At 35.9% G+C, this 19,763-nt stretch overlaps 2 protein-coding genes and 1 long non-coding RNA gene across 4 annotated transcripts; all 3 read right to left on the bottom strand.

Annotated features, from left to right (window-relative positions):
* On the bottom strand, positions 1-12,441 carry ppef1 (protein phosphatase, EF-hand calcium binding domain 1). 2 transcript variants are annotated; one of them, XM_081357422.1, is made up of 19 exons: positions 12,295-12,441; positions 11,970-12,041; positions 11,553-11,683; positions 11,313-11,345; positions 10,079-10,206; positions 9,757-9,817; positions 6,785-6,954; positions 5,812-5,926; positions 5,344-5,390; positions 5,007-5,173; positions 4,766-4,802; positions 3,924-4,073; positions 3,388-3,762; positions 2,458-2,643; positions 2,005-2,147; positions 1,796-1,902; positions 1,376-1,539; positions 300-384; positions 1-207 (listed from the first exon to the last, which is right to left on the bottom strand). In XM_081357422.1, exons 3-19 carry the CDS (start codon positions 11,605-11,607, stop codon positions 8-10), a joined length of 2,223 nt encoding a protein of 740 aa, XP_081213548.1. In that variant the 5' UTR covers positions 11,608-11,683; positions 11,970-12,041; positions 12,295-12,441; the 3' UTR covers positions 1-7. The 2 variants fall into 2 exon arrangements, with proteins under 2 accessions (XP_081213548.1, XP_081213549.1); XM_081357423.1 differs by lacking the exon at positions 11,313-11,345.
* A 1,106-nt stretch (positions 12,442-13,547) lies between these two features.
* Positions 13,548-14,034, bottom strand: LOC308685355. Its single transcript, XR_014029448.1, has 2 exons — positions 13,907-14,034; positions 13,548-13,835 (listed from the first exon to the last, which is right to left on the bottom strand). It is a non-coding gene; the product is annotated as an uncharacterized lncRNA (long non-coding RNA).
* Positions 14,035-15,179: 1,145 nt separating this feature from the next.
* Positions 15,180-19,532, bottom strand: rs1a (retinoschisin 1a). Its single transcript, XM_081357058.1, has 6 exons — positions 19,451-19,532; positions 19,185-19,210; positions 18,986-19,109; positions 17,287-17,428; positions 16,094-16,289; positions 15,180-15,914 (listed from the first exon to the last, which is right to left on the bottom strand). Exons 1-6 carry the CDS (start codon positions 19,503-19,505, stop codon positions 15,762-15,764), a joined length of 696 nt encoding a protein of 231 aa, XP_081213184.1. The 5' UTR covers positions 19,506-19,532; the 3' UTR covers positions 15,180-15,761.
* Between the last annotated feature and the right edge of the window lie 231 nt (positions 19,533-19,763).

The following is a 19,763-nucleotide window of genomic DNA, read 5'->3' as shown; positions in this document are numbered from 1 at the left end:
TGCAGAATTAACCCTGCTGCTGCTCTTTGACATCCAGTTTATGAACCACTCTGAAAGCCTCCAGGAACTCATTAAAATCAATGCTGCCATCTTTGTTAAAGTCTATGCTTCGAGCCATGTCATCTATCGCCTGGTCATTCACAGCGACCCCCAAATGAGAACTGAAGAGCTTCCAGGTCTGACGAAACTCCTCGATGGAAATCTGACCTGTGCGTGAGCGTGGAGAAGTGGGTTATTATCGGCACACAATAACCAGCATTAAAATCTCATTGAACAAACAGGAAAACAGTGACACTAACCTGAGTGATCCTTATCAATGATGTTAAATATTATCTCTAGGTCAGTTCTATACCTATAAAGAGTTTCAGCCAAGTTTGGAGTTACCTAAAAACAAAAAATCAAGTTTTTATTTAAAAAAATAATACTATATTCTCAAAATAAAAGTCAAATCCTATATTCTCAAAATAAAAGTCAAAGTGAAAAATGGATGTTAAAGATGGGCGCAGTGGGCGGTACAAAATATGGCTACCAAATATTTCATATTGCCTGTTCTGCAGTGGCTTCAAATGACTCAGAGTTTAGAGTTGCAACTATCCATTTTATAATATTAGTTTTACAATTATTTACTATTTCACTATTTACTACTATTTAGTATTATTCGTTTTTTAGAACAATTTCATCAGGTTCCAAATAAAAAGAGAAATATATCAATTAAGATTCATTACCTCTCATATATAAAGTATTTAATTCACTGTATTACCCAAATATAAGCATTAAAGGCAATGCAGGGTGATTCCAGATTTTTTTTTGTTATGCTGGTTGAAAGTCTCTTCACATCCTGATAGCAATCACTAAGTTAAGTGGTCTAAATGTATTTATATGTATATACAAATCATCTGTAGAAGGCTTAACCCCTTAAATGTTCGTCCAATCATTGAATTCGGTCCGAATGCAATGGTACGATTACCAAAACAATGAGCTTATGCGGTGTTTAAGCCATAACTACAGTGATTTGTAAGAGATGGAAACCCTTGACGTTATACTCGGAGCGGTTCGTGACTCGAATTTGTGTGTTTCAATGGCAACACTATCAACGCTGAAATGAAACTGCAGCAGTCAGGTGATACAGGTCAGTGCTCTTTAAGTTGTTTACGTTCATTATTATTGTCATGTTAAGTGCTTTGAGACATGAGGTAGTTTAATGCCGTCTCTCCTCTTGTAACGCTTAGTAAACTCTGCAGTGTGCATTCATTTGTTTTGATGGAGGCATGGCTTTGGAGACAATATGAAGGGAGGATGGGATCTCATGCCAGATTTTGGTCATATCGCCCACCCTTACAGCCAAAATATAAATATAGATGATTCAGATATTGACCGGAGGGATGGGCTCTCCAAGGCTGATGTCCTCAAAACAGGATTTGTACTCCACGTTGCCATCCGCACCAAGACGGGCCAGGCGTGGGCGCAGGGTTCTCCACGGTAGATCCAATCGCAGAACAGACTCCACCACCTGAGCCCACTCGCTAGTGGAGATGCGGCCTGAGAAACACAGATAAAACAACATATTACTTTAGTTTAAAATTTCAATTATAAATTAATGCATTATATAATATAATGTAATTAGTGCTGTCAAATCGATTAATTGCAAATGTCTGTGTGTGTGTGTATAATATATACACACATATATCTTTTGTAAACAAAAACTTTTTTATGTTAGATGCGATTAATCACGATTAATCGATTTGACAGCACTAAATATAATATAATATAATATTATATTATATAAAATAACAACCTGTGTTGTCTATGTCGTACTGTTGAAAGGCAGCCATTAGCTCACAGCGGTGAGCATACAGCTTCTCTTTCAGAGCCCTGAGTGCTGAACCTTCTGCAACACGAACCCTAAAACAAATACGTTTGGGGGACACTTCTTCATAACCTGACACACAAATTCATATACTCAACACTAATTTGTTACTGAAGGTAGTGAGCGAGTTAGATTACTTCTGATGGAGAGTGAGTTTTCGGGTGCTTCGACTGACTTGATACTGGAAGAAGCGTGGGACGAGTTCAGGGCCCAGTTTGATATACGCTCCGCGGTTACTGCCCTCTTCATAGTAGTTAGATGCAGAGAAAATAGTGATAACCTTTGATAAAAGGAAGACAATTGCTGAAAATAATTCTGGTACTAAAAATATACAGTTTGAGTTTAAAGACTTGAGATCAAAACTGAAAGGTTGTGGTCTTGTTTGATTTGAGGTTATCCATTTGCAAAATTACTTTTAAAAGTATTCGCAAATAAAAAACTTTACCGCCATTTTACAGGACAGTAACAGATCTCTTTTATGGGAAATTGGATGCATGCAAATATAAATATTTGTAAAGAGAAATCCACTACAAAAGTATAAGAAGTGATGTTGGCATAATGACAAAATGGATTATGTTTCTCATGCTCACCTGACCATTGTGGCAGAGCTCATAGCCCTCCTGTTTGCACTCATGTGACCTGATCAGCAGACAGAGGCCGTGTTTCTGCAGCAGCGTCTGGGTCACGTCCGGCCCAAAGTAACAGCCTCCGCCACGGAAAGAGTTCAGACTGCAGCCATTATGATTTTTAGGGTCACTCCAAAGGATATCGACAACCTGTATCAGACGAATTATGACCATGTGTTCATTGTTCAAAATTTCTATAATAGGACTATAATAAAAAGAAGAATTTTAGAACAATTTAGAATTGAGCATAACTAGAACATTCAGTTACACTTTTTACCGAACATTCTATATTGTCTATAGAAAATATTTTACAATAAGGTTTCATCAGTTAACATCAGTTAACTACTTCAGCAAACATTAACTAACAATGAACAATACTTCTACAGAATTTATTAATCTTAGTTAATATTAATTTCAACATTTACAAATACATTATTAAAATCAAAAGTTGTACTAGTTAACATTAGCTAATGCACTGTGAACTAACATGAACAAACAATGAACGACAGTATTTTCATTAACTAACATTAACAAAGATTAACTAATACAGTGACAAATGTATTGCTCATTGTTAGTGGATGTTTTTTAATACATTAACTAATGTTAACAAATGAAACCTTATAGTAAAGCGTTACCAGTTAACTTGGCTATGTGGTTCTCGATTTCGCAAAAAAACTTTTATAATTCATGAACACATTTTTTGTGGAAGCTCAATAGGTTGATGCGAAATTCTTACATCTCAGAACAGTTTTAAATGACTCCAACAAACTGAGTCATATTATGTACTGGAGCTTTACGCCAAATGGATTTCCAAGGCAGAACGGTTTCACATCCAAGATAGAAGCTATTCGTCAAACACTCTCACCAACAAAAACAAGAACCGTTTCAACTCACTTGCTGCCATTCCAGTTCTTCTCGGGGTGGCTCGGGCGGCTCCAGGGAGACGAAGGAGTCCAAGAAAGGGACCTGGAGCACATCGGTGGGGCTCGGCAGACTGGGGGAAGGAGGAGGTCGGCGTGGAGTGTTTCGCGACGAGACACGGGGGGAGCACATGGATGATGAGGAGGAAGAAGATGAGGATGAAGATGAGGAGCAGCTGCCCTGCTTGGTGCAGTGCTTCTTCCTCCTGCGGGAGGCGCGACTGGTGCGGCCTGAGGCGCGAGGGCTGTCTAACCTGGATCTGCTGCTGTGTCTGCTGCTGCTGCGACTGCAGGCCCGGACGCTGAGATCGTCAATGCTGCGTTTGGGCACCCTGAGAGCAGACTTCACCTGTACCATGTACACATAAGGGATCGTCCTTTTTATATTATTCTGCTTATTACATGGATACTTACCAGATAAATAAATAACTATACCTTTAAACTGAAATTATTTTTTAATTATGTATGAAGAAAGACTATAAATCCATCAAAGACAAATAAAAGACCTACTTTATGCCTTTCAACAGTGCTCAGAAAGTCCAGATCAGTTTTGTCCGATATGCCACCATGAACTATAAGGACTTTGTTGTCAATGACAGTTGCAAGAGGAAGCAGGCTGAACACATCCTGAAACACTTGAAGGATTTCCCTGCCATGAGTCTATTGAAAGATCAGGAAAAATGACTAAACATTCATTTAAATGTCCAGTAGATGGCAGTAATGTCTAATATTCAGAAGTGAACCTCACACTTAAAAATGACACAAGTGTACAGTATATACTGTACATACATACATATATACATATATATATATATGTACCGTATATATGAAGAGTTCAGATGCAAAAGCTTCTAAGTGCCATCTGAAATTTTCTTCTAAAATGATTTTTTATCAAGCTCGTATATTTAGGTTCAGTAATTTCACTTTCATGACAATTATTAGGTAATTTTCATTGCCATTAAAGTGAAATAACTGAACATAAACATACAAGCTTGACAAAAATGATCATTCTAGAAGAAAATTTCAGATGGCACTTAGAGGCTTTTGCATCTGAACTCTTCATATATATATATATATATATAATTTGAAATTAAATTAAATTGAATAACAAAAAACAAATATCAAAATATATAACAAATTAAATTTAACTTAAAATTAAATGAAGGGGGGGGGTTGATGAATATATATTTCAAATAATTTAGAGAGTTTAAGGCTTTCCTTTTCAGCTGCCTTAAGGATTAAAATAATTTACTTTTGTGTAAATAAAACTTTGCTATAATCAAAAGATTATTACACATTCAACCTCTTTGTTTTGCATAAAACACCAACCTTAAGCACACATAAAAATCTACCTTGTACTTCTGCATGACTTCTCTTGTGAATCCGTATCTGCAAGAAGATAAAGAAGTTACTCACCAACAGATATGATTTTTTTTAAATCAGTTTAAAAAAAAAGATTGCTTTCTGAGGGCGTCCTACTGTACCATTTCGTTTTTTAACCGCCAGGGTGCATTGACCATGGAAGAGCTTTTGTTTGGTTTATTAAAAGTCATACCTTCAGTAATCATTTGAATGTGTGATCTAGCATGTTACCTGAGGTTCATGATGTGGTCCTCATGATTGCCTCGGTTCAGATGCATGTGATCGGGATAGAGCAGTAGGAAGGCAAACAGAATGATGATAATCTCTGTAGATTTCTTTCCTCGATCCACAAAGTCTCCATTGAATATGTAGGGGTTCTCCGCGGAGGGCAGACCGTTCTGAGTAATAAGGCAATACATCTTAAATGTGATAAGTCACCAGCGATGCCCAAGTGGCTTTAATTAACTTATTCTCTGGCTTTGCTTAGGTACATTACCCCTGCACCAATATGCTGAAATGCAATCACTAGAAATGATATTCTACGTCGAAACAATCAATCTGCATTTACCTTGTAAAATATAAGCAGTAAGTCATCTAGGCTACCATGCAGATCGCCTGTGTGAAAGAGAGAAGTCGGCATATAAAAGCTGTTTATCATTCCAAGGAATAAAAATCAAATATTGGGATCAGTGATGAAAATATGCAAAATAGCATAACGTAATGTCTTTTAGAATATTCCAAGATGGGAATTCAGTTATTCATGCATGCTTTTCTGTACTAATTTAATCTGGAGCACTGTCGAGTATGAAATTGTGCAGGTTGGCTGTGATGAGCCCATTGAGGTACAGTGAAGTGCTTTATGAAGTGCAAAATAAATAAACACTCATTCATTCATACTGCCATCACTTTTTCCCAAGCAAGATATCGGAAATTTAGCACATATCTCAATTGCAACTTATCAGATATGGATTCTATAGAAATATCAACTGCATTTAAATGAATATCCTAGTATTTTACTAAACACATTGCGTCTCACCACAGATAGTTATCTCTTTGGCATAGGACGTCGACAGGTATATGACGTTTGGCATCTGTTTCAAGAACTTCTTTGTTTCATATAGTAACTGCAGCACATATTTCCCATGAAGAGTCTGAAAGTGAGATGTATTCATACATTTACATACAGTATCAACGCATTAACTTTGTTTGCAGCTCAGAAAAATATTTAAAGTTTTTATTAAGCTTATATTTAGATAATGTTAATCAAAAAAAAAAAAAAAAAAAAAAAAAAAAAAAATTATATATATATATATATATATATATATATATATATATATATATATATATATATATATATATATATATATATATATATATATATATATATATATATATATACCGTTTAAAAGTTTGGGGTCAATTATTAAAAATATGTAATACTTTAATTCGACAAGGACACATGATAATGATCAAGTGACAGTAAAGACATTTATAATGTTACAAAAAATATATATTTAAAAATAAAAGCTGTTTTTTTTCTTCTATTGATCAAAAAATCCTGAAAAAAATATATTGCTGTTTCTGCAAAAATATTAAGCAGTACAACTGTTTTTATCATTGATCATTAGAATTTTTTCTTGAGCACCAAATTAGCATATTAGAATGATTTATGAAGGGTCATGTGACAGTAAAGACTGGAGTAATGATGCTGAAAATTGAAAAATTAATTAAAATTAATAAATTACATTTTAAAATAGAAAACTTATTTTTATTTTTTATATACAGTATCTGCCTTGCACATTCGGCAATGGTCATTCAGTGTTAACTGAAACATAAAAAAAAGCATTCTCAGAATGTAAGGTATAATATAGCATATATAATATAGCACACAATTTGGAAACCATTTCATGTTTGCTAGACAGAGCTAAATAATGCACACGATGATTTTGGTTTTTGCCAGAAGGCTCATATTTGTTCAGACGATTAGTGAAAGTTTTATAGTGTTGTACCTGCTCCTCTTTAAAGGCACAGAGCAGGGCATTGGTATCAGTCACGCTCAGCGGGAAGGAGAGATGAGGGCCGCTGTACGACTCCGGCACCACAATCTGCTCGTACTTCAACTGCCTGACCTCCTCAGTTAAAGGGTCAACCACAGAGTCCAGGAGGTGAGAGATCAAGTCTGGAGGAAACAGAACATGGCTGCTGTCATGACCATATGGGAAGTATAAAAGAAGAATCAAATACAACAAGTGTCACATACAACTTATTTAGTATGAATAGGTGTTACAGCAAAGCAATCGCAAAACAATTTTGTGGTACTTGAATGGTGGAAAGGGTAATGGAAAATGCATCATCTCTGGAATATTTAGTCATCGAATTAGTCCAACAAACCATTTAAAATGAAGTAGAAAAGGCTAAATGACATTAAAAATAATGAAAAACTAAAAGGAAATAGTCATCGTTGGTTATAGGAGATAAAGCACTTTTCCGCATAAAATTTTTAACCTTCTTTTCCCCCCAATTAACATATCACGTGAGAACTATCCATTAGTATAAAGTGTAAAAGCATCAGTCTGATAAATTAATGTAAATGTGAATCATGGAACACTCTGGAACATCAAAAGGTTTGTGTTATTGTTAAGCATGGCTGGGCATGTGGCAAAATGAGCACACGGGAACATCAATACAGGCGGACACGCCGGACAGGCAATATCTGTTTCAGTCTTCAGTTATTAAATAAATGATTAATTCTCAACCTGGAGTCTATTATGAAAGGCCTATTTTGATTGCCCATCAAAATACCCAGCACACACGGTGCTATAACACAATGTACCATACTTCAATTTGCATGGCGTCTGGCCCTGCACAGGGATTTGAGGAGAGCTGACCCATTGTGTCATTCTTGAAAATGTAAATTTGCAGTGTTTCCCATAAATTTATGCAGAGAGACTTGAATTTCAGGAACAGATGTTTGTATTGAAGAGAGCGCAAATGTAGCATTATTTTTTCTAACCTTGATTTAATCATCTTAATCATTTATTGGAAATCATTCCCTGCTTCCTTAGATTGCTACGGATAAACAAGCAATATAAAAGGGATAGTTCACCCAAAAATGAAAATTCTGTTTTCATTTACTGACCCTCAAGTTGTTCCAAACCTGTTCGGGTTTCTTTCTTCTGTTGAACACAAAAAAAATGATATTTTGAAGAATGTTTGTAACCAAACAGTTGATGGGCCCTATTTAAGTTTGGGTATTGGGTTAAGGGATTTAGACTATGGTCATGCAGAATAAGGCATTAATATGTGCTTTATAAGTACTAATAAACAGCTAATATCTTAGTACATATGCATGCTAATAAGCAACTATATATATATATAATATATATATATATATTTTTACAAATTATTTTTGACGTTTTTGCCTTTTATTGCTAAACAGGAAGCAAGGTGGGAGAGAGAGAGGGGGGACGGGATGGGGAAAGGTCCACAAGCCGGGACTCGAACTCGAGTTGCCCGAAGCGCAACGACGCTACATGTCGGCGCACTTGCCAATGAGGCTATCGGCGCTGACAAGCGAGAATTGGATCCTAAATCAAGTGTTACCAATAAATTAATACTTTAATTCAGCAAGGATGCATTAAATTCATCAAAAGTGGCAGTAAAGATATTTGTATTACAAAATTCAGCCAAATGCAGTTCTTTTGAACTTTATATTCATCAAAGAATCCTTAAAAACACATTTCCACAAAAATATGAAGCAGCACAACAGTTTTCAACAATGATAATAAAACATGTTTTTGAGCAGCAAATCAGCATATTATAATGATTTCTGAATGATGTTTCTGAAAATTCAGCTTTGCCATCATTGGAATAAATTATTTTAAAATATATGAAACAGAAAACAGTTACTTTAAATTTTAATAATTACTGTTTTTACTGTATTTTTTATCACATTAAAAACAGCCTTGGTGAGCATGAGAGATTTCTTTCAAAACATTAAAAAAAAATCTTGCCTTGTCTGTTCAGCGCACAAAACCAGACCTTTCAAAATTAAACCTGAATATACACTTTACCATACTACAATAACATAATTCCTATCCTAATCATCCTAAGAGCCACAGAAACAAGAAGCTGAACCTGAAAACCATCCAATCCAAGCCCTAGATACATGATTACCTGACAAGACTATTCGTGTGTACTCTCTGCTACTCAATGCGAACTGATTAAATGCAGTTTTCCCCAAAGGAAAGCCAGTCTAGTATCATCACAGGCTAAAGCAAAGAACCCCCATGTGAAGAATCTAAACTAGTGAAAAGAACATTCAGTTGGGTAAAACAACTGAATATTTGTGCCCATGAAGTTTTCAGTACTATTACATTTCTTCAAAAACATTTTAAGAACATTCTATGTAGAGTCTCTCTCAAGCTTCTCCTACTGTTTTCTCCGTGAGCTCATTTGGGTTTCCGCTGCTTGACTAAAGATGGGACTAATTGTCTTGTGTAATTCTGCACTTTGGACAGCCGCCTGTGGAGGCTGGATGCTGCATTTCTGGCTCTCTCTGCATTACCACAACTCAAAATGGGATCTCCCAAGGTTGCTAAGCAACTGTGTCTCCATATAGTGTGTTTTTGGAATCACTGAAAGGATAGGTGTGTAATCCTCAAGAGGGAGACCGTTTGATGCAAAATCACAAGTGCCATGGGCTTTCCAAAGGTGTGTTGAGGGACAGCCAAATTCAGATGATAATGAAATAAAAATCATCTATTTAGCAGTATCAAACCAATATAGCCTGACAAACCACCATGGCTCAACCAATAGAGTGACTTCAGGAGACTGTTTTTCCGGCCAATAACAAATGGGAGTGTTTGAATTGTTTAGACATTTGGCGATGCAAAAATTACACGCTTTACAGACTTTACACACTTTAAAGAAAGAAGCCAAATACAAAATTTGTATCTACATACAACACTTCATTCATTACCTGGTCCATTTCCATTTATCTGTGTATAATTGTCCAACATGAAACTGAAGAAACTGGAGAGCTATGAAAATGAAAAAGATGCAAACTCGTGTCATAATGAACCGTCCATTAATTTAGTAGAAAAGCACAGTTTTAATATCATTATAGAATAAACAACAGCAGCATCATCATTTAAACAACATCAGTGCAAGTTTATTAAAGGGATAGAGTCGCCCAAAAATGACATCTTTGGGTGAACTATCCCTTTAAGAGCAAAAGTGAGTTATAGGTTGATTTGTTTTTAGATGTGTGAACTGGCCATAATAACCAAGTGTTTTTATACCTGTAGCTGGTCCTGTTCCCCTGCATACTCAATGGACTGAAAGATGTTCCACGTATAGCGTCTTCTCATCTCCAGGCGGGCAACATAGCGTCTGTACCAACGCTGGATGAGTATGGCAGCTTTTATGGCTAAATATGTTAAGAACACACAAAGAACGCAAGTGGCTGATGTAAACAATCCTTGAAGCTATAGTTGTGTAACGACAGTTTTTAGACATATACTAAATAGGAAATGCAGGCAATGGGGGTTTTCAATGCACCGCAAGTGCCAGTTTTTAAAAGCAAAAACTTATAGCTGATTTGAGTGTTCTAACAAGGAAAAATTACTCATTTCTACCTGCATCCAAATATGCATACGTCCAGACTTAATATGCAAAAGCAATAATATGTCTAAATATGCAGTAGGCATGAAACAAGACCTGAGATGATCTACTACTTCTCTTTGCTATCCCATGGGGCAATGGCAGCGGGATAGCTTTCAGATTCAAAAAGTAAAAAAAAAGTGTAAGTGTAAGTGCTTTGGTGTAAAGAAAGGTGTTCCTCATGGTTAAATTATACTTGTTTAACAAAACCTGAGTAAAGTAAAGAGAACATAAACATCAAAAGGACAATGTCCACACGGCGAATGTAGTGCTGTATGTCCGGGAAAGATTTAGAAATGTCTTGATTGCTCACATACAGATATATTAAGAATGAATGATTAAAAACAGTCTACAATAGCAACCCTGCAAAGATGTACTATTGCTACCATGCTATCATCATCATTCTGCTCATACAGCTCTCGGTACAGGGACACTTGGAATCTTTTACTGAACACTTGAGTGCAAAGACTGCTAAAAATAAACCTTGTCTCAGGGGGTCAATATCACAGGTGCTAATTAAAGAAGTGCAAGGAGCAGTTAAGGAGAAAGAACACAACACAGACGTCAGAGACAAGGCATTGCTAGAGAATACACACCCATAGAGAAATGATGAGCTGTGTTCGAGAAGGATGGGATAATTGCTCATTCATTGTATTTATTCTAAATAATCACAAAAATAACATTTGTGGGTTTATGCAAACTGGATTTAAACCTGCTGCTTAACCTAAAAACATATGGTAAACTAATCTAGTTCGTACTTTCAAAAGTACATTTCTGCATTGCTGAAATTGTGCGTTCATGCCAACTAGTACTTCTTTATAGCCACAAATGGGACACAGACAGTGATGACAGATGCTGAAGAAAGTGCCTTACTCAGAGCTGGGCTGGGCTGCTTGACGGAGCCATCTGTGTGAAAGGTGATTAAATTAAATTGAATCATTTGAGTAAAGCCTTGGGGCTGGAAAAACAGGACCAGAACTAGAGCAGTATTTTTCAACAAATAAATAATGCAAACTTGTTGAAACCAGGGTTGTTGCAAAGGGGAGAGGAAAAAGAGGTTACACTATATTGCAAATCACATTAAAGCAATAGGGATAAAGAATCAATATTTACCCGTTTCAGAGGGTCGTGTTTGGTTCTCAACGGCAATGGATGTGCCGCATCCCATGATGGTACTGCTTGCTTCAGGTCATGAATCTCTGAAATTCTTGAGGTCCTCTTCTTCCTTTAGTATTCAGAAATGCCTATGCAAAGACATAATACAGAATGATTGTAACTGAAATTGCTTAAACCTTATCTGTACCAAGACCAAAATATTTTTTCATTTTAGTTGAATACAAATCTGAATATTGAGAAGATGCATCCTCCTGGCTATTGTTACCACTATTAATAAAACAGACCTAATATTTAATTTCAGGGCTGTTTTGATCTTCATAATGAAGTGGAATGGTATTAGAAATAAGCAGCACTGTTTGGAACTAATCCATCATTACAATAATGTGTCTCTGTAGATTAAAGCAAGATACTTACTGCAAATCATGCTGGACTTTAATCTGTGCCCTAAAGAGCCTTTCAAAAGGCCCTTTTAACAGTGATCAATCTCTGGGAGCGGGCACATGGAGAGAGATGTAGACTGTTAATTGTCATCTTCACAGAACAGAAATATAATAATAGTTGACTGAAATATTTTGACTTATTTTCCTATGCCTCTCCAAATAGGCTTAATATTTCAAACTCTCAAATAGATAGGCTATTTAAAAAACATTACTGACAAGGTATTAAAAATGGCAGAACAAACAATCCTACAATTAGTAGCTGGGACAACAACGCATAGGAAACGATATGCATAAGTTACCTTTCCGTTGTCCATCTTTCAGTACGACACGCATACGTTGAGAATTAGAGTGAGAAAGACGTATGATGAAAAATCAAATATTCATTTCCAAACGTGAAGGGATGCGATAATAAACACCACAGGTGTCAGATGAGGCTAGCTTGCATGAAACGCAGAGGCGGTTTGTTTGACGATTTGAGAACACCTCTCTCTCAGTGATTCGTGCGAGTCTAGTGAGGGGGGTTTGGCTCATCCCTGTGACTCGAATCATTTGGATCAGTTCAGTAAAAAAAGATTCGTTTACTGACCCTTTATGCAGTTGTGACAATAGGTGGCGAACAATACAGTGTATTTTGAGTAGTCGTCGATGAATCATTATGTCAATAGCTGAATATGTTATCGAGCCAAAGAAAAAAAAAACATTAATAGTCTCTGAAAAAGTCCATGCCTCATTAAATTGTGTATCAGTTTACAAGTTCATAATTCTTTTGTCTGCTTTGTGAACAAGATTGATTCATGTGAAGAAATAAACATTCAGTCTGTAGATCTTAAACGATATTTTCCTTCCTTTCATCAGCCGTCACTGATTATGGCCCCCTGGAAACATTTCCATTGTGTCTTTGCAGTTTGCAGTTCGTTTCCCTATTTGCTCGTGCTGTGAATATTTGCAGCGTACGTGATGTGAAATCGATGAAGTTGTTTTCTGAATATGTAGTTGTTGTGGCGTTTGTATGTGTTTTCTGAATATGTGTTTTCTAAATTTGGAGGTGTTTTTTGAATATGTAGTTGTTGTGGAGGCGTTTGCATGCGTTTTCTGAATATGTAGTTGTGGCGTTTGTTTGTGTTGTGACCCTTCTCGGCCACCGTACTAGTACGGAGAGATAGAAACTCTCAGATTTCATCAAAAAGATCTTCATTTGTGTTCTAAGGATGAACAAAAGACCTACCGGTTTGGAAAGACATGAGGATGAGTTATGACAGAATTTTCATTTTTGGGTGAACTATCCCTTTAACAACACACATTCAAACTCAACCTTTAAAAGGCAAAAAAAAAAAAAAAAAATACATATATATAATTAACCGCTAATCTTAACTGCTTTAAGACTCCAGCGAAATTATTATTATTTTTTTTTAAATGGAGACTCTAGGCTACACATGTTAAAGTAAGATCATAGAAAAATTCCAAAGAAAGATGAAGTCTAATAAGTGGCGTTATCCACAGCAAAAGCAGGCTACGTACACGCCAGTATAGGCTACAATAAACAAACATGGGCCATTTTAACAATTATTTTTTTATTTCAACAAATAAATATTTACAAATAAACTAAAATGGTTATACATTAAAAGCTTAGATTAAAAAGACTCAAAGTTCAGGCGCCAGCCAGAGCGGCTGGAATTCTGCGGCGTCTCAGTTGATTCCAGGCCTCCAGAATGTCCCTCCGCGTGATGATCCTGTGGCGGCTGAAACAGGAGAGGCGCGCGGCCTCTAACCCCACTCTCTGCAGCAAATATCTGCTTACACCCCTGGACTCATGGACGCGTCTCACTGCTGCCTGGTTGATCTGTGGAATTCGTTTTATGTGCAGTCATTTTCAACTAATGTTGTTTTATTTTGTGGACCTATAAAACACACCTGTTGTTGTCGGACCGTGTACATGGACGCAGCGTGTCCTCTGGTTCTTGCTATGGCGCTTCTAGATGCCACGCACCGCTTGCTTTTAAGGCCAGGAGCTTTCATGATGGACAGAGAAGTGTGGAATCAACAGTCACAGAAGCGAAACTACAATTTAAGGTATATGTAATCAGTCCCCTAATGACTACAAGCAGGTGCATCCCTTCTCAATTGGACTTGAATTAAGTCCAATTGAGTCAATCTGTCAATTCAATCCAATTCACATTTATTTGTATTACGATTTTCACAATAGCCTACATATAGTTTAAAAGCAGCTTTACAGAAAATGCATGTCTACATTACAATTCATCTGTTAATTTAGCAATTTATCTGTTAAATCTGTTATCAGAGGTGACTAGTCAAGTTGTATTCAGAAATGTATCTACAGGCTATCCTACAAATCACGCATTTAGCAACAATGTATTAATTTAAACTGTATTAATTTGAGGAAGAAACAGTAAGCTCATTGAAGTAATGAATAGGCCTACATGTTGTTAACAAATTATTAGGATTAGGCCAAATCAATGACACTAAAAACGCCCTTCCCCATGGAAGCCATGACCTTTATCTTAATTTTATTTCAGCACATTTCTGAACATTTGTGAGATTTATTCCATCTGAACAGTTGATGTTTGATCAATTATTTTTCTCTCTATAATAGTGATCTGTGAATTTATATCACAGAGAATAATTATAATGTTTTTATTTATGTTTTTTGATGGGCATTCATGGGCGCAGTAAATCATTTAGATTTTAGGGAGATTTTTTTTGAAGTGGAAAAGTAAAATTAGATGAAAAAAGAAGGGGCTAAAGACCATGAGGGCATGTTATATTTGTTTTGTTTTTTTAAATAATTATTAAATAATACCATTAATAAAATGACATTTCAAATCATAAATATTTATATTATATGGAAGTAAATTATTTAAAAAAAATATATTAATAAAAATTGCATAAATTATCCAAATGTTTCGTATCAGCAAATGAAGAGTTCAGATGCAAAAGCCTCTAAGTGCCATCTGAAATTTTCTTCTAGAATGATCATTTTTTATCAAGCTTGTATATTTAAGTTCAATAATTTCACTTAAATGGCAATGCAAATTACCTATTAATTGTCATTTAAGTGAAATCACTTAACTTAAATATACAAGCTTGATAAAAATAACTCTTCAAATGCTTATTTCCCCTAATAATATTACATTTACTGATAAAGTGGGTGCTTCTACCGTGTTGCCATTCATGTACGTGTTGATATATTGACAATTTTTATGTATTTCTATGTATTAATTTATTTTAGTCTAGTATCCAAATGAACTTTTGGACTTTTGTTAAAGGAGTGGATCTTGATCCAAGTTGAGGGTTAATAAATTGTAACATACACATTCTTTATTCAATGGCATTGTTTTTCAGGTAAGCCACAAATACAATTAAACAATGTAGGCTCATAATAAATGTACAAAAAGGAATTGGTCATAACAGTGGGAATAAAACACCATCACAAACCACATCAGAACTCACAATAACAACATTCAGGACAACTCCATGCGATGTCCCCCTTTATATCTGATTTGCCAAAGCAAAATACAAGAGGACATGAAAAATAAAAACTATTTGTGAAAAGGAAAACATCTTCAACACAAATGAATGCAACTATAACACATTCTAATGATTATTTCCTCCTTGAAAATAACAGAAAATAAAAAATAAGAGAAATAAGTGCAGTGATTGGGCAGTGATGTTCACTTTGTCATGTGATACAAGAAAAGGGGCGGTACAGGAAATAGTTGGGTATGACTTTGCTGGAATGTGTTCCAGATCAGGTGCATTTATTCATGCAAAGTAGCAGCTCCAAGCGGATGGCGATGCGAGTGTGCCAGCCAAGAGGGATGATCCGGATGTAACGGGCTACAATAGGTGGACGCAGCAGGTTCTGGACTGTGGAAGAACGGTCAGAGTTTCCATAGAACACCTGAGGAAACAACAAGTAAGTGTAGAAAACAAATAAAACCAAGGACTTGAATTTTAGAGTACAGGTTGCAATACTATAATATTACAGTGAAAATGGTAATGTAATCCTTCAAAAAAATAGGTCATGTGATTTTCGTCTTGGACCCTTGTTATTTCAGGATGGGCTGTTTGTCTTCTTACCCTGTTGTTTCCAGTTTGGTCCTTGTAGTAGATCCAGTTGAGTTTCTCATTGGTGCGGTACTGCACAGAGTACTTGGTTACCCACTCATCAGAGTCACAGCGTCCCTGGGTCAGGATCCCAGAAACCGATTTGATCTCCTTCAGGTCAATCTGAAGCCACTGGTTGGTATCCTGGAACTTAGACAGCCAAGCACACCTGGGACAAGAGAGAGAGAAAGACAATCTATGTGTAAAAGTTGCAGTCAAAGTTTCTTCAAGACCGAAATCTCTAAAACGAGATTCGAGATTATGTTTCAACAACATTTTGGGGTTGGTAAGATGTTTTTGAAAGAAGGTCTCTTGCTCATCAGGCTGCATTCATTTGATCAAAAATACAGTAATATTGTGAAATATTATTACAATTTTAAAATAACTGTTTATTTTCCGCATCATTACTCAAGTCTTCATTGTCACATGATCCTACAGAAATAATTATAATATGCTGATTTGCTGCTCAAGAAACATTTATTATTATTATCAATGTTTAAGACAGTTGTGCTGTTTACTACTGTATTTGTGTGGGAACTGAGATTAAAAAACAATCAGGATTTCTGATGAATAGAAAGTTCATTATTTAAAAGCATTTAATTAAAATAGATTTTTTTTTGTTTAATGAATCCTTGCTGAATCAAATTATTAATTTCTTTAAAAATCGTACTCCAAACAAGTAAATATTTATTAATATAGCAACTTTTTAAAACTGTAAAACAAAATAAGACAATGAATTAATTGAACTAAATGGATTGGAAAATAAAATGCACATAACAGGGCAGACCATTTTCAAAAATGGTGTAAAAACAGTTTTCACTTCACAGATATTATAAAGAAACGGCAAGTAACACATTGAATTAAACATGAAATTTTAAAATATAGACTAAAAATAGTGTTTTCTTGTATAAGGTACTCCAATTATCCTTGTTTTAATTACAACTTCGAAAAATCATTTGTTACAATGTAGGATTTAGTATTTATTTATTTAAAATTTAATTTATTTATTGTTAGAACAGTGTTAAATTGTTTAGTGGACGCAGTAAAATCACTTTTTTGAGCCTTGTAGAGTAAAAAACAACAACGTTTATCTCAAAAAGGCAATTTACCTGAAAGACAGGACTTCCTTCCCTACAGCCGCCACACTAATATTTCAGAGAACTCACCCAAACCCTTGGCTGTTGAGTCTTGCCTTGCTTGCAATCCAGGAGGAGAACCAGCCTGTGTACTGGTCTTCATTAGAACAGCTCATCTGGTCTGAAGTCACAGATCCTGCCTCAAAACCCAGGGGCTTATGGTAGGGACACTCTGGACAGGCAATTAAGAATAAATATTAAGAATAGATTATCTTTACATATAATTGGAAGTAAGAGTGTAAATATGCAGTCACACAATTCAGGTTTTCTGACTCTAAAGGCAGTTCTGAATGACCAAAATCTATGGACAGACCCATTCAACACAAGCCTGCAGGATGTCCAACATGTCTGCCAGACATTAGTCACGCGATCAGAGATTTCTTTGTCAAGCTGCGTTAAAGGGAAATGGACAAAGCGTTAATCTGGCGGCTCTGTAATTCCGTGCTTCCATTCTCATGCGCGTGATTTTACAATCCCAAAAGCTTCAGTTCCGCATAACGAAAGATCAACATCCATTAAGACTAGGTTGACAGATGGTCACGTTTCCACACTTAAGCTCCAGTCCTACAGCAATGTCTTTACATAACAGTCCCTGTTTTCAAGGATTTAGGATGCTCTTTTTGACATACCCACTTCTGGTTTTGATTTGAATGAAATCAAGTGAAAATAAAAGGCATTCTGATTCAGCAATCATGAATTTTGTGCTGAATTTCTTCTTTTCCAGAGAAAAAGTGTTAATACACTTAATCGTCAATAGTTTGATTGACAGGTCCTATTTTTGGTAATCTCAACATAACAGGATTATGAACCTGCATCCTGTCCATCACTGTGATTCTTGAGTCTTTATTTTATTTTTTCATCTCAACTTTCCTCCCTTTCATTTCATTCTAATCACATTTGCATATATATATATATATATATATATATATATATATATATATATATATATATATGAAGAGTTCAGATGCAAAAGCCTCTAAGTGCCATCTGAAATTTTCTTCCAGAATGATCCTTTTTATCAAGCTCGTATATTTAAGTTCAGTATTTTCACTTAAATGACAATTAATAGGTAATTTTCATTGCCATTTAAGTGAAATTACTGAACTTAAATATACAAGCTTCATAAAAATAATCATTCTAGAAGAAAATTTCAGATGGCACTTAGAGGCTTTTGCATCTGAACTCTTCATATATATACTATGTAAACACAAACTTTTATTTTGAATGCGATTAATCACGATTAATTGTTGTCCAGCACTAATTCTAACACACCAGTCTCACGAGCTGCTCTGTGTTAATGGAGCATGTCTGCCCTGTGGTGGTGTGCCAATGGGATGCGGCGATGGCACACATGGCCCAGGTGAATCTGCAACCGAATGATTAATGACTTTCTGCACCGCTGACCGGGAGCCAGCTCATTCGCACATGTCCTGCCTTCTGTTTCCGAAGGGCACCGGCTAGTGCGAACTATAATCCATCCATCTCAATTCCCAAAGAGTCAATGTTAGCGCAAAGCACCGTTCAGAAGTTTCACTCTCCTGACAAAACGAGCATAAAGGATTTCAGTGGATTCACAATTCACCCTCAGCCAGTAAAAACAGTAATCTGTACTATTTAGGTAATGAAGGAAAATGAGTCATTTTGAACCACACTGCAAAACACTCCCATTATTACTGTCACAATTAGTGACATTACTTGAATGCATTTTTCTTCCATATTCCATTCTTACCTGGCATGCAGTCCATCTGCTGTGTCCAACTCGAAGAAGAACCTTTGGAAAGCGGTTTGCTAGAGGATTCATCGCAGTCACACTTGCAGGTTTTCTCAGCCCATGTGTCGTTGCCCTCGCCATCCTAAGCACATATCAACATGATCATCAATATTGGGTCTTTTAATTGTCTCTGCCAATATCAGATGTTTTTAATTACCTCTTGCGCTTGCAGCCCAACAAAACCTGGGCAAAATATGGGAGAGTAAAACACTTTATTATCTCATCCGGCTAAATGAACTGTTAATACAGGTTGAATAGACTTTAAATGCACATTATACAACCATAACTCACAATCATTTTTGTTGATATATTTAGATTATCGATTTTTTTCTTTAAATCTGATGCACTTTTAAAATGTAATCAACTTCTGTGAATTTAATTTCTGCTAATTTAGTGAAAATAATGGAACACAACAGCACATACCTTCAGACACCAGCAGGATGGCTATCAGTAACGTGCTCTGCAGTCTGTACTCCATGATGGTTTATTTTTCGAGTGGTGGACCACCGCACTGATATTAAAGGGGCTGGATTACTGTAATCCACAGAGCACTAATGGCCTTATCTAATGTCCTTTATCTCAAAGCTCCTCCCTTTACCGCTAAAAGCTAGTTTGAAATTGTTCACATCCCAGTCCGACCCTGTCTTTAAAAAAAAAAGAGAGAAATAGCCAAATGATCCCAGATTTTAAAGCCGGACGGTCACCTTCTGTGACCCAGTTAATGGTTCAATGCATA

The sequence above is a fragment of the Scardinius erythrophthalmus genome (genome assembly GCF_964197995.2).
Source record: "Scardinius erythrophthalmus genome assembly, chromosome: 25".
NCBI lineage: Eukaryota > Metazoa > Chordata > Actinopteri > Cypriniformes > Leuciscidae > Scardinius > Scardinius erythrophthalmus.
Note: the sequence above shows the minus strand (reverse complement) of the source record. Positions and strands in the feature narration are given on the sequence as shown.